This window comes from Lepus europaeus, chromosome 3, assembly GCF_033115175.1.
Source record: "Lepus europaeus isolate LE1 chromosome 3, mLepTim1.pri, whole genome shotgun sequence".
Taxonomy (NCBI): domain Eukaryota; kingdom Metazoa; phylum Chordata; class Mammalia; order Lagomorpha; family Leporidae; genus Lepus; species Lepus europaeus.
In genome coordinates this window covers 153,341,562-153,357,239 of record NC_084829.1, presented here as the reverse complement: position 1 = coordinate 153,357,239, position 15,678 = coordinate 153,341,562, and the positions used below count along the sequence as shown (strand labels likewise).

The window sequence follows — 15,678 nt, the reverse complement described above, 5'->3', positions numbered from 1 at the left end:
ACCTGTGTGAGTTTCTGGTGCCACAGGCGGAGGCTCAGCCCACTATGCCACAGTGCTGGCCCCTTCAATAGTTGTTAGGATAAAGAGCAGTTGAGTCTATGGTAGCCTAACTTCCACCAGACCTAAGGTTCTTCTCTTGTATTCCAGCCACTCAGGAAGGAGCCACAGTGTGTCCCAGTGTCTGTACATATGATATTATTTCCCATTTCTTTGCTTGTCTTCACCAATTTCCTCCCCTCCAAAAAGGGTAAATTGATAATTTTGCTCAAAATCACTCCCTTGGGAAGGCCTCCACTGATTATCTGGTTCCCCAGTGACACTTTCATAGCACACTATTGTTACTGCAAGCTTCATCATGTCATTTAGTTACTGCATTTGTGTGAGTGTGTGATTACTACTGGGATCTTTACCATTGTCATGGGATCTTATCCATCCAAGTGCATGAGAAAAACCACGTCATGTCAACTTTGTTCAGTGCTCATGTCCTTCCATGGAAATTCTGCCATCTGATAGTTGTGATTTGGGCTAACAATTGGGAAGATTTAGTCTTCTTCAGGGACCATGAGCTTTTGCATGGCCTGTAAAGAGAGAACACCCACATTGCTAAAGATGTCTTGACATTTTCTTCTTCCTGTAGCCAATTTTCTAGAGGGAGCTAAGAATGCCCATGGCAAAAACCAGAACAAGCATCTACCTTTCCTGTGTTTGAAGAGAGTAAAGAGATATGAAAGTAAAGATTGCTCTTTCGCTTGCATCTCAGCACTTTGAGGCTAGGCTCAAGGACCTAACACTGAAGCTCTCCAGGCGGTGTGTGGTCATTTCAAAACTCAAGTGAGATTTGTGTTTCATCTAGCAAGAACCCAACAACGTTTGTTTACCCAGCTCCACCACTTGCTAACTGTGTGGCTTTGAGCAATTTACTTAGCTTCTTTCCCTCATTTGTAAAGGGAAAAGTACACTGGTACTTTCCTCATGAGATTGTTTTGAAGAGAAAATGAGGTATTTACTTATAAAGCTGTTTAAATGATGTTTGTTTCATTGTAAGTGCTCCATAAATGTTAGCTATGGCTGTTATAACTGTTACCATGATTAGACAATAAAGGAGCAGATTAGCATGAATAAATTAAATGTAAAGAGTAAGTAATGAGCCTTTTTAGTCATCAGCATAATCCTCTTTATCAGTTCTATCAAGATCACATGAATAAATGAATCAAATAGATAAGATGATACAGGTGAACTCCTCACTGACAATGAAGGCTAATGAATAGCGGTAGTAGCAATAGCAGTGGCAGCAGTGCCCCGGGAAGAGGAGACTCAGCTCTTCTCTATTTCTACTTCTGCACATGGCAGATAAATTACCTAGAAATGCACAGAAGAACAAAGGTCAGCTTTTTCCTGAAACTAGAAATTCACTGTGCATGCGAAAGAAAGCCCCACCTTTTCTGACTATGGTTCTATGCCTGCTTTAAAACCTTGCTTTCAGGGGCAGATGTTAAAATTCAGCAGCATGGCTCCAGATTTAGACCGCCTAAATGAGCTTGGATATAGGTTACCACTGAATGATAAAGAAATCAAAAGGATGCAGAACCTGAACCGGCACTGGTCTCTCATCTCCTCTCAGACAACAGAAAGATTCAGGTAAACAGAAGATGTTTTGATCACTCACGTTGTCTTAGTCTGTTTATTGCTGCTTTGATAAAATATTGCAGGCAGGTTAATTTTTAAAAAACAGAAATTTATTGTCTCACTGTTCTGGAGACAGGGAAGTATAGCATCAAAATGCCAATATCAAGCAGATATTTGATGCAGTAGTTAAGAGACCACTTGGGATGTGTACCTCTTGTACTGGAGTGCCTGGGTTCAAGTCCCAGCTACTCTGCTCCCAGTTCTATCCTTCTGCTAATGTATACCCTAAGAGGCAGCAGGTGAATGCTCAAGTAGTTGGATCTCTGTCGCCCACGTGGGAGACCCAGGTTGAGTTCCTGGCTCATGACTTCAGCCTGGACCTCCCTCAGCTATTGCAGGCTTTTGTGGAGTGAGCTGGCAGATAGGAGACCTCTGTCTCTCTATCTTTCAAATAAAATGAAAAAAGAAAAGTTAAGATGCTAGTAGGCTTGGTGTCTAGGAAAGGTAGCTCTCTGCTTCCAAGATGGTGCCTTCCTGGCTGCACCCTCCAGAGGGAGGAATGCCATGTCCTCACATGGTGGAAGGCAGAAGGGCAGGAGCACCAAGTGCTTTGTGCGGCTTCCCTTATAAGGGCCATGACTCCATTCGTGGATGAGGACAACTCACAGCCTCATCACCTTTTAAAGTCCCTTCCTCAAAATACAATCTGCAACCTTGAAGTACCCGAACTTAGGAGGAGACACATTCAAACCCTAGCACCTGTATTGTCAGGAGCAAATAAGTTCATGATTTCTGTGTATTTATACCTTCTAAGTCTGTCTAACAATACTGACAAAATTTGAACTAAAAAAGGAAGCTCAAAATGTAAAGTGGTTTTCCATGTTCAATGTACTAAACAGTGTTTTAATAAGAAAACTTTTTATGTATTAAAATTATTTGAAAGAGAAAAAGGGAGGGAGAGCAGAGAGAGAGAGAGAGAGAATCTCCCCCACCCATTGTTTCACTCCCTAAATGCCCACAGCATCTAGGGATAGAACAGGCTAAAGCCATGAGCCAGGAACACACCCAGGTCTTTTATGTGGGTGACAAGGACCCGACTACTTGAGCCTGCTACCACCCAGGATGTACAATATATGGAAGCTGGAATTGAAATGGAACCAGGACTTGAACGCAGGAACTCTGATATGAGATGTAGGCATCCCAAGTGACATCCTAACTGATGTGCTAAATGTATGCCCTCTGTAATACTCATAAGTAAAAATGATTTTAAGGGGAGTATATTATTTTAATCCTTTAGACAATAACAAGTCAAAAGTTCACTTCCTTTCAATTTTCTGCCTTCCTTTCTTCCTTCCGTACTACTTCTTTTTTATTTTACTGCCTGACATGAAAGTGTTGTGGCAGTCCGATTAGAATTGGAGACAAAGAATATTTAATATAGTTTTATATGCTAGAGATATAAGAATAAGCAGTAAAATAATTGCCATTCTTTATCTTTGTTCTGTCAGTAAGTTGCAGTCATTTTTGCTACAACATCAAACTTTCTTGGAAAAATGTGAAACATGGATGGAATTCCTGGTTCAGACGGAACAAAAGTTAGCAGTAGAGATTTCAGGCAATTATCAACATCTTTTGGAGCAGCAGAGAGCCCATGAGGTAAATTATGCCAGTAGATTTGGGGTAAGAAAAAAGTTTTAGAACTTTGGATGATGTTGTGAGATGCCACATGGGAAGTTTAAAGTGCTTTACCTTGCCAGCTCAAATGCATGCTTTGTTTTGGTTTCTTCAGTTTGAAACTTTGGCATCTTAATTACAAAACTGTAGCTGAGTTTTCTGCTCTATGGTTGGTAATGCTCATGTATTAGGCTTCAGTTCCTCGCAGTGTATGGTACCAGAATTGTGGCTAAAGGTTACTTACTGGGAATAAGGGGCTTGGCAGTTGGGAGGAAAAGTAGGAAGCAAAGTAGAAATATGGTTTTCAAATTGGATTATGTGCTGTATTAATATTTCCGATGTTAATTGCTTTGATCAAAAGACTTTGAAAAATGAAAATTGTGTACTCTTTAAAAATAAACATCAATTTCATACTAGAAAATCATGTTATTAAATATCTCCAAGTGTACCTCTTAGTAAAATTGCATTATAATTATTTTTCAAGAAACAAGCAGAATTACATACAAAAAGTAAATTAAGTAGCCAACTGTTGGTTCATTTTTTGCTTTTGACTGGTATGGTTAAATTGTTCTGTGTGATTATGAAATACATGAACATTCAGAGATGGGACTTACCCAAGGGCAAAATTTAGGAGCTTAAAAGAGAATGGAAACAATTTTAAAACATGTTAAAATTTAAAAGCATAGAATTTAAAGATGTACAGGTATTTTTAAGTCAAGTTTTTCTGAGTTTGATTAAATAAAACAGATGATTAAGTAAAAGATGGTGGACCAAACTATAATGAGAAACCATTTCATACCCACTAGAATGACTCCAACAAAAAACAAGTGCTGGTGAGAATATATATATATATATATATATATATATATATGTATATATATATACACACACATATATATACACACACATATATATACATATATATACACACATGCACACACACACGAAACTACATCTGTCACTACTTGTCACTACTGGGGATGTAAAATAATATAGAGGGTTTGGAAAAAGTTTGGTGGTTCCTTAATCTGTGAAATGGTTACATTATAGACTGCTAATTCCATGCTAGTTTTGTACCTCATATAAATAAAAACAATGTCCACATAAATACTTATTCAGCACACGTTGTTCATAGTTGCATTATTCATAATAGGCAAAAGTGGAAACTACCCAAATGTCCTTCAATTAATGAATGGATGTATCAAATGTAGCATATCCACATAATAGAATACTATTTAGCAATAAAAAGGAATGGGGTATTGATGCACACTGCAACTTGCTAAATCTTAAAAATTTTATACTAAGTGAGAGAAGCTGGCCACAGAAGATCACATTTTGTGATTCCAGCTGTTTGAAATATTCAAAAGTGGCAATCCATACAGACATAGAATATCAGTGGCTGCCTAGGCTTGGGGGTACTGGGAGGAAATGGGGAATCATTGCTAATGAAAATAATTTCTTTTTAGGTAATGAAAGTTTTCTAAAATTGGTTGTGGTTGTTTTTATACAAGTCTTTACTTATTGTAAAAGCCATTGAATTGGACATTTTGCAATGGGTGAATTACATCCCGATGAAGTTATTTTAAAATAGTGGAAATAATTTTGAAGACTTTATATTGAGTTTTTAAATACTAAAATGATTTCATTAATCTAATTACCTTGAAAACACCGACTTCAGAAAGATCAGGTTTTTTTTTTTTTCTTTTTTTTTTTTAACTTTCTTCAGTTTATGCAAAGCTCTTGACCTATGCTCTGTGCCTGAATTTGGGCTACAGTATACACACAGAATAAACCAGACCACAAATTGTGCATTAACTGATGTTAGTAGATGCTTTTGAAAGAAACAAGGGAACAGTAATTATACTTTTAATCATTTGGTTTTAATAAACCAAAAAGTAAACAATACCTTCAATCATATCTTAATTGGTGATTTAAAAATTAATTATTCCTACCCAATAGTATTTCACTCACATACACACACACTTCTTGATTCAGCTTGAGATATTTTTTGTAGCCTCACTAAAACTAGATTTTTGGAAAATTATCAGAGAGCTTGTCACTAAAATTAGGAGCTCTAAAGTACATACTTCTTTTTTTAAATTATAGTTGTTTCAAGCCGAGATGTTCAGTCGTCAGCAAATTTTGCACTCAATCATTATTGATGGGCAACGTCTTCTAGAACAAGGTCAAGTTGATGACAGGTAGGATCTTTGACAAATTATTATGAAGAAAGGTCCTAGTAAATTAGTAATTTTCTTTTTAATGAGCAGATTAGAGGGCATATATCCAATCTTCCGAAGGCAATTGTGCTCTAGTGGAGCCTCTGTAATTGGAAGAAAGTCTTGTCTGAATCTCTGAAATGAGTGAGTATTGAATCTTTTTTGAGAACTGCTATTATATGATATGAAGGACATAAAGTAATTGGAAATCACCTAGCCAACCTTAGCTGATCATCTGCAGGGGACTGGAATTGATGAATAGATCAGAATGAATTGTATCAATGGTTTGTAAACAGATGCTTCTAATATTCTCATACAATTACAGAAATTTTACTCCTAAAAGGAGCACACACATCACTAGTCCATCTCTCTTGTAGATGAAAAACCAGAGACTGTCACATCTGAGCTGATTTGATCAAGGTCTGGTAGCTAAGTAGCAGCAGCATCAGGTCTAAAGCACCTGTGTCTAGTTTTTGGTCAGTGCTGGGTGAGTCCATGCTGTGTTAATTCCCCCATATTTAAAATTGGTTTGTGGGGCCAGCGCCGTTGCTCACTTGGCTAATCTTCCGCCTGTGGTGCCAGAATCCCATATGGGCCCCGGGTTCTAGTCTCGGTTGCTCCTCTTCCAGGCCAGCTCTCTGCTGTGGCCCGGGAAGGCAGTAGAGGGTGGCCCAAGTGCTTGGACGCCTGCACCCGCATGGAAAACCAGGAGGAAGCACCTGGCTCCTGGCTTCAGATCGGCGTAGCTCCGGCCATAGTGGCCATTTGGGGGGTGAACCAACGGAAGGAAGACCTTTCTCTCTGTCTCTCCCTCTCACTGTCTGTAACTCTACCTGTCAAATAAATTAAAAAAATGGTTTGCTACCTCAAATCAGTTTGCATTCAGCATGAAGTCCTTCTTGTTCTTCTTGGATGTAGCGATTTATCTCTTTACTAAAAATGCAGAGATAAGAATATAGCTTGTCTTCAGATTTATGAAATGTGAATTAATAATTTCATACTATGTTGACAGTATTTATCTCAACTACTGTCCATGGTGATATTTGGGATGTTAGCTTCATTTGTCCTATTACATTTGTACATCTTTTCCATATTTAGGACTGGTAGTTGTGAGTATAATTAACTTAGTATGTTTTTAATTGGAAAATAAATCACTTTTATGAGGACTTTGTTTTTAATGATTTGGAAGCAATTTCAGTTTTAAGTGGAAATTTCTTTGGAAAGTACATGAAAGATTTTCATGGTTAAGGTTGGAACAACAAAATGTGGTATCATATTTATTCTGTTCTAAGGAAGCCAAACTGAAATAGGAGCTTTACTGAGAATTTAAGGCCTTCAAAATAAAACAAATTCAAATGCAATTAACTTTTATCTTTTGCATTATCATCCCTTAGCCAACTCGATAACAATATTGTAAACATTCTAGTCATTAAGTAAAATAAAATTTAAAATTCCTACGCAAGCCAAAATCTATTAAATTTTAAATGCTAACGTTTAGGAGACAGTGCCAAAGAGTTGAAAGTGGGAGGTTTGGACCTGAGAGAGGATAAAAGGTTTCAAAAGTTGCAGATGAAAAAGAATCAGATTAGTGCCTGTTGACAACAGGAAGGTTCTCCATGACAAATGTATTGTGCTCTAAAAGTTAACATGAGTTAACTTTGTTGTTCAGAGCTTCAAGTTTAGCTGTGAGAACAAGGTCATGTTTTAAATAATTTCTCATGCTAGCAGGTAGCTCGGGACAGTGTAGTTGTACAAGAATGAGGACAAGGGCTCCAAAGAGTTCTTGACTGGGATGGAAAGTAGCATGTAGGGGCTTTCTTGTTACAGAAATGTCTAACAGATCATATCTATTAGAATTTCCTTTCCAAAACAGAAGTCATTAAAATTTAAGTGGTCATGATCTGTTTTTAAAAGGAGAACAAGATAAAATTTTTGCCAGAACTTTTTCAGTGCATTTTTCCCCTTAATACCAGCTTTGTTGGCATAAGCCATGTGTTCCTCTTTTGTTTAAATTGAATCCTTAGATAAGTTTTTGGAACTAAGCACGTTTGTCTACAAAGTCCAAATTTATAGTGGCCTTGGATAATATGAGGTATCAATAATATGAGGTTGCTTCAAAAAGTTTGTGGAAAAGAGAATTAAAAGATAAGTTTATTGGGGTGAGTATTTGCAACAATTAAGATGCCGCTGGGATGCTGCATCCCATAGCAAAGTGAGTCCTGGATACTCTGCTTCTGACCCAGTGTCCTGTAAATGTGCAGCCTGTGTGGTGGCAGGTGATGGCTCAAGAACTGGAAGCTCTTGCCATCAATGTGGGAAACCTGGATGGAGCTCCTGGCTCCTGGCTTCAGCCTGACCCAGGCCCAGCTGGTGCGGGCACTTGAGGAATGAACCAATGGATAGAACATCTCTCCTTTCTTTTGTTTCTCTCTCTGTCTTTCTGCTTTTGAAATAAAATGAAAACAAATAAACATTTTTAAGATATCAATTTTTTTCACCAAAATAAACTTAAATCCCTGCACTGTTTTTTTCAGAACACCCATTTCCAAGAACTTTTTGAAGGTCCTTCCCATAGTATTCCAGAATAATAAGTCTGATTCAGTTTTAATATCACCCTCATAAAAGGATAGAATAGTGTATTTGAGGAACAAAAGCAAACTAATAGAGAAAACACAAGTAATGCTATACTTTTAAAAAAAAGATTTATTTATTTAAAAGTCAGAGTTACAGAGAGGCAGGGGCAGAGGGGGGGGGGGGGTGTCTTCTATCCACTGGTTCATTCCCCAGATGGCTGCAACAGCAGGAGTTGGGCCCATCCGAAGCCAGGAGCTTCTTCCAGGTGTCCCACATGGGTACAGGGGTCCAAGAACTTGGGCCATCTTCTTCTGCTTTCCCATGCCATAGCAGAGAGCTGGATCAGAAGTGGAGCAGCCAGGACTCAAACTGGTGCCCAAAGGAGCTGATGTTATCTAGCCTTGAATTGAGAAAGCTTAAATTTTGGTTTCTCTAAATATGTGAACAATTGATATGCAGACTGTAATGACTAGACAGCTTTCATTTTTCTAACAAAGTGAAGTGGGCCTAAAATGTAGAGGGAGTGCTTTAGATTCATATGTGAAATAATTTGCTTAAGACTGGGATTGCTTATTTTAAGGGAGTATTCAGTTTATGCAGTGCAGATTTTTAAAATCTTAAGTTATATAATGTGTTTTAAATGGCTTATGAGTCCAGCTAAAATGACACAGCTTTTTGCTCCAAAGTGGCTTATGATTTTAGGTGAAGACAGTTATAAATCAGATCTCTGCACATGGTTTCCTGCTATGGGGCACACATGACTGGGTCATGGGCTACACACATTGCTATGAGTGTGTGCAGGGCTTGGAGCACTTCCCATTACTCTTCTCTTTAATGCACTGGGGAAAAGTGACAATGACCTTGTTATATATTTGCTACCCACCTGTGCTGAAATATGAACACACTCACTGTTGCAAATGCTGGTGGTTTAATTTAAAATTACTTGCAATAGATTCAGTGACAGATGATGGCATGATGTTTGAAACTATCTGCCCTCATGACTTAACAATCTTTGAGAAGGTACATGTTGGCTGACTGTGTGACTGCATCAAAGATAATGGTGCTTTTCCCCGTGCAATTATTTCCTCTCCAGGGATGAGTTCAACTTGAAGTTGACTCTCCTCAGTAATCAGTGGCAGGGAGTCATTCGCAGGGCCCAACAGAGGAGGGGGATCATCGACAGCCAGGTTCGCCAGTGGCAGCGCTATCGGGAGATGGCAGAAAAACTTCGTAAATGGTTGGTTGAAGTGTCCTATCTACCCGTGAGTGGTCTCGGGAGCATCCCTATAGCACTGCAGCAAGCAAGAACCCTCTTTGATGAAGTGCAGGTAAGGTGGGAAACATATTGTTCTCAAACCTCTTCTCTGTTTCCACTGCACAATTTACCTTAGCCTCAGTTCTTCACAAGGACTCTGAGTGACATTGGAATTAAGAGAAACGTTGTTCACAAATGTCAACAGAAAGACAAAAAATGATTGCATTGCAAAGCCAGAGTGAATGTGGAAGTTAAAATAAACCTCTGCTCCTCTTCAAGGGCCCCTCCCTTCACTGCCCAAGGCCTGTGGCAGCTCATTGACCACCCCTCCCCCCAGCCCCACCACAGTGTGGATGCAAGGAAAGCTCTGTGCTGTTGTATTTGTTACTCATAAGCGATTGCAACATGGAACTTAAGTACTCCTGGGTTCAGTGCTACATGAGCTCTTTGTCCCTCCCCAGTTGGTCCCTTAATTTCCCTGGTCTGGAGACAGATTGCTGCAGCACCCTAATCTGCCCTTCCCAGCATAGTCCATGGGCTAACATCCCTTAAAGGTTGCTCTTCTGTGATCTCTTTCCCCTCCAAATTTATCTGGGAGACCTCATCCATAGAGGGCATGCTTTATGTACCAAAATGGAGGGTATTTTATGAAGACAAGAAAGAGAAAGTAAAAAGCTGTGGTTCCTTTTAGTTCAAGGAAAAAGTATTTCTGCGACAACAAGGCAGCTATATCTTGACTGTGGAGGCTGGCAAGCAGCTTCTGCTCTCGGCTGATAGTGGGGCTGAGGCCGCCTTGCAAGCTGAACTCACTGAAATCCAAGAGAAATGGAAAGCAGCCAGTGTGCGTCTGGAGGAACAGAAGAAAAAACTGGCCTTCTTGTTGAAAGTAAGTTCGATCCAAAAAGCCCTTTTAATAGTTGCCCTACTTCCTCCCATTGTTTTCTTCGGAATCAAATAATGTGAAGATCATTGAATAGCAGCCTACAGTATTTTGATCTAATTGTGCTCTATTTAAGAATTTGTCCTGTCTTGCATGGACTGGAAATGTTTCCCAACTTTCAGCATATCATCTTTTAGGAAAGTCCCCCACCAAAGTCTACTAAGACATTCCAAGTTGTGAGTTCTGATTAATGGCTGCTGCTAAGCCTTAGCCATGTGATGACTTTATAAACCCAGACAGAAATTCAAAGAGTAGATTCCACTCCCTAATCTAAAACTCTAAAGTGGTTTTCAAGATTGATATCTCTTATTTTATAGTAGGGAAAAACCAACCCAAAAAGATACTCTCAATTTATCTTAGCTTATCCATGCAAGTGGCTATGCAATAAAATCTCCAGGAAGTTTCTCAAGCCCTTAGTTGGAAACCAATTGCATGCTGAGCACACAGTGAGTCTGGGGAAATGAGCCTCATCCACGTGTCCTACAATGTGTTTTTCTTCTGCACTCTCTAATTCCACGTATAATGCATAATTAAACCAGCAGTTAAAAAGAGCATGAGCTCTAGATTCAGATAAATGCAAATTAAAACCATTGCAAGGCCGGCACTGCAGCTCAATAGGCTAATCCTCCACCTGCGGTGCCGGCACCCTGGGTTCTAGTCTCGGTTGCTCCTCTTCCAGTCCAGCTCTCTGCTATGGCCCAGGAGTGCAGTGGAGGATAGTCCAAGTCCCTGGACCCTGCACCCGCATGGGAGACCAGGAAAAGCACCTGGCTTCTGGCTTCAGATCAGTGTGGTGTGCTGGCCGCAGCGGCCATTGAGGGGTGAACCAACGGAAGGAAGACCTTTCTCTCTGTCTCTCTCACTGTCCACTCTGCCTGTCAATAAATAAATAAATAAATAAATAAAACCATTGCAAACCTAGTGATTTGGTTAGGTCATGTTACCTAAGTCCCAGTTGCCTCATCTGTAAAGCAGAAATAATCCTACTTCCTTCACCTGACCATTGTGAGGAGTTAATGAAATAATGAGGCTAAATCATATGGTGCTATATTGATTACTAAATAAATGGCAGTAATTATATCATTGTTGATATGTATTTTCATTGTAAAAGTGAGCACAGCCAAATGCTGAGGTTTTGTATATGTTAATAATCAAGACTTTAATGCATATTGAATTTGGTTTATTGTTTGAATAAACGGCAGTACTAACTAAAGTTAATGGAATGCATTTGCTTTTTAAAACTTTTAAAATTTATCTTCATTTTAAAGGCAGAGATACAGAGAGAAAGATATGCACTGATAGGCATACAGACAGATAAATCTTCCATCTGCTGGTTCACTCTCCAAATGTCCAAAATAGCTAGGGCTTGGCCAGGCAAAAGCCAGGAACCTGGAACTCAATGTGGGTATCCCACATGGGAGGCATGAGATCAACTATTTGAGCCATCACCTATTGCCTCCCAAAGTGTGTTTTAGCAGGGAGCAATGGAAAACAGTTCCAAAACTTGAACCTAGACACTCTGATATGGGATGCAGGCATTCCAAACACTGTCTTTTTTTTTTTTTTTAAGATTGATTTATTTATTTGAAAGAGTTACACAGAGAGAGGAAAGGCAGAGAGAGAGGGAGGAAGGGGAGGGAGGGAGGGGCCTTTCCATCTGTTGGTTCACTCCTCAATTGGCCGTCAAGGCCGGAGCTGTGCTGATCTGAAGCCAGGAGCCAGGAGCTTCTTCAGGGTTTCCCATGCGGGTGCAGGGGCCCAAGGACTTAGGCCATCTTCTATTGCTTTCCCAGGCCATAGCAGAGAGCTGGATTGGAAGTGGAGCAGTGGGTCTTGAACCAGTGCCCGTATGGGATACTAGCGCTTCAAGCCAGGGCGTTAATCCGCTGTGCCACAGTGCTGGCCCCCCAACCACTGTCTTAACCACTGTTCCAAATTTCCACTCCAGGATTTTTGCTTTATTTAATGCCTAAAGCATAAACACCCATTGAGTTCTACTAAATTGTACTTAATAATATATTATCCTCTGTGAATGAAATAATCAAAAATATCACTGAATACTTGCAAAGAAGTATTATTTGTACAGAGGATAATTCATCAGTAATATAATATGCCTGATTGTTTTTGCTTTAAGGAAAGAATTTAAATAGTGTAAATCATTCTTTAGAGAACATGTACATAATACGTTTCTCTTTGTGATTTTTGGAATTATTTCCAAGACTTAATTAGGCGTGATGTCTGAGTCATTATATTTGCTTGTCTTATCAATCTATTGTTCGGTGCATAAAGCATCCACTTAATAGGAGTTTTCAGGCCATGACATTAGGTTATGTCATTATAACTCATGCAATAAAAAATACTTGGTTATAGCTTTAGAATCTAAGTCACCCTTGGGAAGGAAAACCCCTATTCTACTCCTAAAGTTTACTTTGACTCATATACTACACCCTATTTGCCTAAGAAGGAATTTATGAATCTCAATTGCAGTGTTTATACAGCCTCATTTTTATGTATCTTTTCACCATGGCTATCGCACTGGAGTATTTTTAGCCCTTAATTTCATGCCCTAAGGATGAAAAAAAAGACAGTCATTGTAATTTCATGGCCTGCATGTTCATCTGATTCATGATTGCCTCTTAGGAAAAATAAGAGCTGACCTATCTATTTCAGCTCAGTGAACATACTTTAAATACATATTGATGGATTTCTCATGTATCATTATTTAATTGTTCAGTTTAATCAGAATACCTTTTTGCTTATGTTCACCATGCCTAGCCTTAATTATGTAGCCAAGAAACTCAAAAACATTTTAATTAATTTAGCCAAGAAGCACAGAAACATTTTAAAATAATGGAGAGTTGGAACAGATTTGCCCATGAAAGCACAGATTTTTTTTTTTTTTTTTGTGCGGGGAGGGGTGGGGGGAGGGTGTATTTTTTTTAGTTATTGGGAAGTGGAAATTATCCCTGGAGGAATTTTAAAGAGAATTGAAAATCTTGGTCCAAATTCCCAGTTCAGTTAGATATTTTGAGTAGGAAGCACATTAGTCCACACCTGTACCGAAGACAACTGTGGTAATCTGTGGGCTGGTGTGCTACAAATAAAGTGCCAGGAGAGAAGGCAGAAAGACTCTACACAAGGAAAGGCTACTGATGACAAATGAGGGATTCTGAAGGGAAAATGTAACATGGTTTCGCACCATGTTAATTAGTCAAAGTGATTCTAGCTGTCATACCATTTGTCTGTCTTTGGAGCTTAATGATTTTTCGTTTGGGGAGTGGCCACTGAGGATGACCTGAAACACAGAAGCCACGAATGAACAGTACAATACAATGGTGTAGCACTGCGTGAACTAAGGAAGATTCGTTTAGTTGAATTTAATTTGCATTTTCACTGGGATACTAGATAGAAATTAATTTGGTCACAGGTGGTTATAAAGAATCAATCTCCATTACAGTTCCTCTAATTGTTCCTCTTTATTTTTTTCTTTAAATTACAAAATAAGTACATGTGTCTTAAAATTGAGGTATGTAGAGTAAAAAGTGAAATATCACTTACACTGTCATCCAAAGTCTGTCTTTCCCAGAGGAGACCATTATTACCATTTTCCTCTGTAACCCTGTAAAACATAACCATCTGGTCTGTGTTTTCTTTTGTTAGTACCTGGAGATCTACCACACTCTCTGTATGCTCTCTACCACTTACCCTGATATATTTTTGTCCAGAGCACTTATCACTACTAGACATGCTGGATATATATTTCTTAAGTTGTGCATTATCACTCTTCTTCCACTTCTTGATTTGTATGGGCTTTTATGTGATATGCTTTTAACTCTTTGCTGCATTTATCAACACAGACAAGATAAAACCAATCAAACTGTTTCCACTCTGGTAACAAATTAAATCTGTGGCTTATGTTATTCATACGCAGGGGCTTCAAAAGTCTGTGGGTTAATGGAGTTAAAGGGATAATGTAAATTCTAAATGAACTTTTGGAAACCCCTTTGTATAATGAATTGCAGTTAGCGTTGTATTATTTTTATATTTCATCTCACTTCATAACTTTTCATCCTAAAAGGAATTTTATGTCCCTTTTTCTATCCCTTATGGTACATTTGAGAGAGTATAGAGATTGGAAACCATTGTAGGTACAGCTAGGAAAAGAGGCAAGGTACTTGGTTGTACTCCCACCTGCACAGGTAACTTTTTAGTACACAAACTCTCTGGCCATAGTGTTTGGTGCCTTGACACTCATTGCCTCCTTTAGTCTTCCAAAAATTGTAGAGAATTCACGTTATTTCCATTATCTTTTTAAAAAATATTTATTTATTTGAAAGGCAGAGTTACATAGAGGGAGAGAGAGAGCAAGAGCGAGAGAGAAAGAGAGAGAATGAATATGAATATCTTACATTCACTGGTTCACTCACCAAATGGCCAAAATGGCTGAAGCTGGGCCGATCTGATGTCAGGAGCTTCTTCCAGGTCTCCCACATGGGTGCAGGGGCCCAAGGATTTGGACCATCTTCGGCTGCTTTCCCAGGCACAACAGCAGGAAGCTGGATCAGAAGTGGAACAGCCAGGACTTGCACAGGTGCCTATATGGTTTGCCGGCACTGCAGGTGGCAGCTTTACCTTCTATGTCACAGTGCACTGGTTCCATTTGCATGGGAAAACTGACACATAGCACATGGTCTTCTTAAGGCCTCACAGTTAATAAACAGTTGAGTCAATTCTGAACTTAGCTTTTCTGATGCCCGGGTACTCTGCCTACTATGGCAGTGGGCATGGATGTACTTTAATGATGTTCACTGATGCAACTTTAATACTTTCCCTGGGAATTAAAGTGTTTCTGGGGCAGGCATTTGCCCACCCAGTTAAGCATTTGTTTATGCAGTACATGGATTCAAGTCCTAGCTCTGCTCCCAGTTCCAACTTCTTGCTAATGTACTCCATGTAGAACGACAGCAGATGATGGCCCAGGTAGTTGGGTATCTGCCATCCACTTGAGACACCTGGTTTGAATTCCTGGCTCATGGCTTCAACCTAGGTCCACTCCTATCATTGTGTGTTTTTGAGGAATGAACCAGCAGAGGGGAGTTCTGTCTGTCTGCCTCTCTCTCAAATATTTCCTTTCTTTTCTGATTTCCTCCTCAAAAATATCCACATGATTTCTTTTTATCCTGTTATAGGACTGGGAAAAGTGTGAGAAAGGGATAGCTGATTCTCTGGAGAAACTGCGCACTTTCAAAAAGACACTTTCCCAGCCTCTGCCGGATCACCATGAGGAGCTCCATGCAGAGCAAATGCGTTGCAAGGTGAGTTCCTGGCCGGAGTTGCCCGGTGACCCAACGGTGTCACTGCTGAGCTAATGCCTTTGAAAGCATAATCCC

General features: G+C 39.4%; 1 protein-coding gene across 2 annotated transcripts in view; it reads left to right on the top strand.

Annotated features, from left to right (window-relative positions):
- LOC133756266 (nesprin-1-like) overlaps positions 1-15,678 on the top strand; it is a 175,170-nt gene that overhangs the window by 85,068 nt on the left and 74,424 nt on the right. For both annotated transcript variants that reach the window (XM_062186946.1, XM_062186947.1), the window contains 6 exons: positions 1,484-1,638; positions 3,135-3,282; positions 5,407-5,501; positions 9,187-9,421; positions 10,040-10,234; positions 15,478-15,603. In XM_062186946.1, coding sequence (XP_062042930.1) covers positions 1,484-1,638; positions 3,135-3,282; positions 5,407-5,501; positions 9,187-9,421; positions 10,040-10,234; positions 15,478-15,603 — 954 coding nt within the window. The remainder of the gene's footprint in view (positions 1-1,483; positions 1,639-3,134; positions 3,283-5,406; positions 5,502-9,186; positions 9,422-10,039; positions 10,235-15,477; positions 15,604-15,678) is intronic.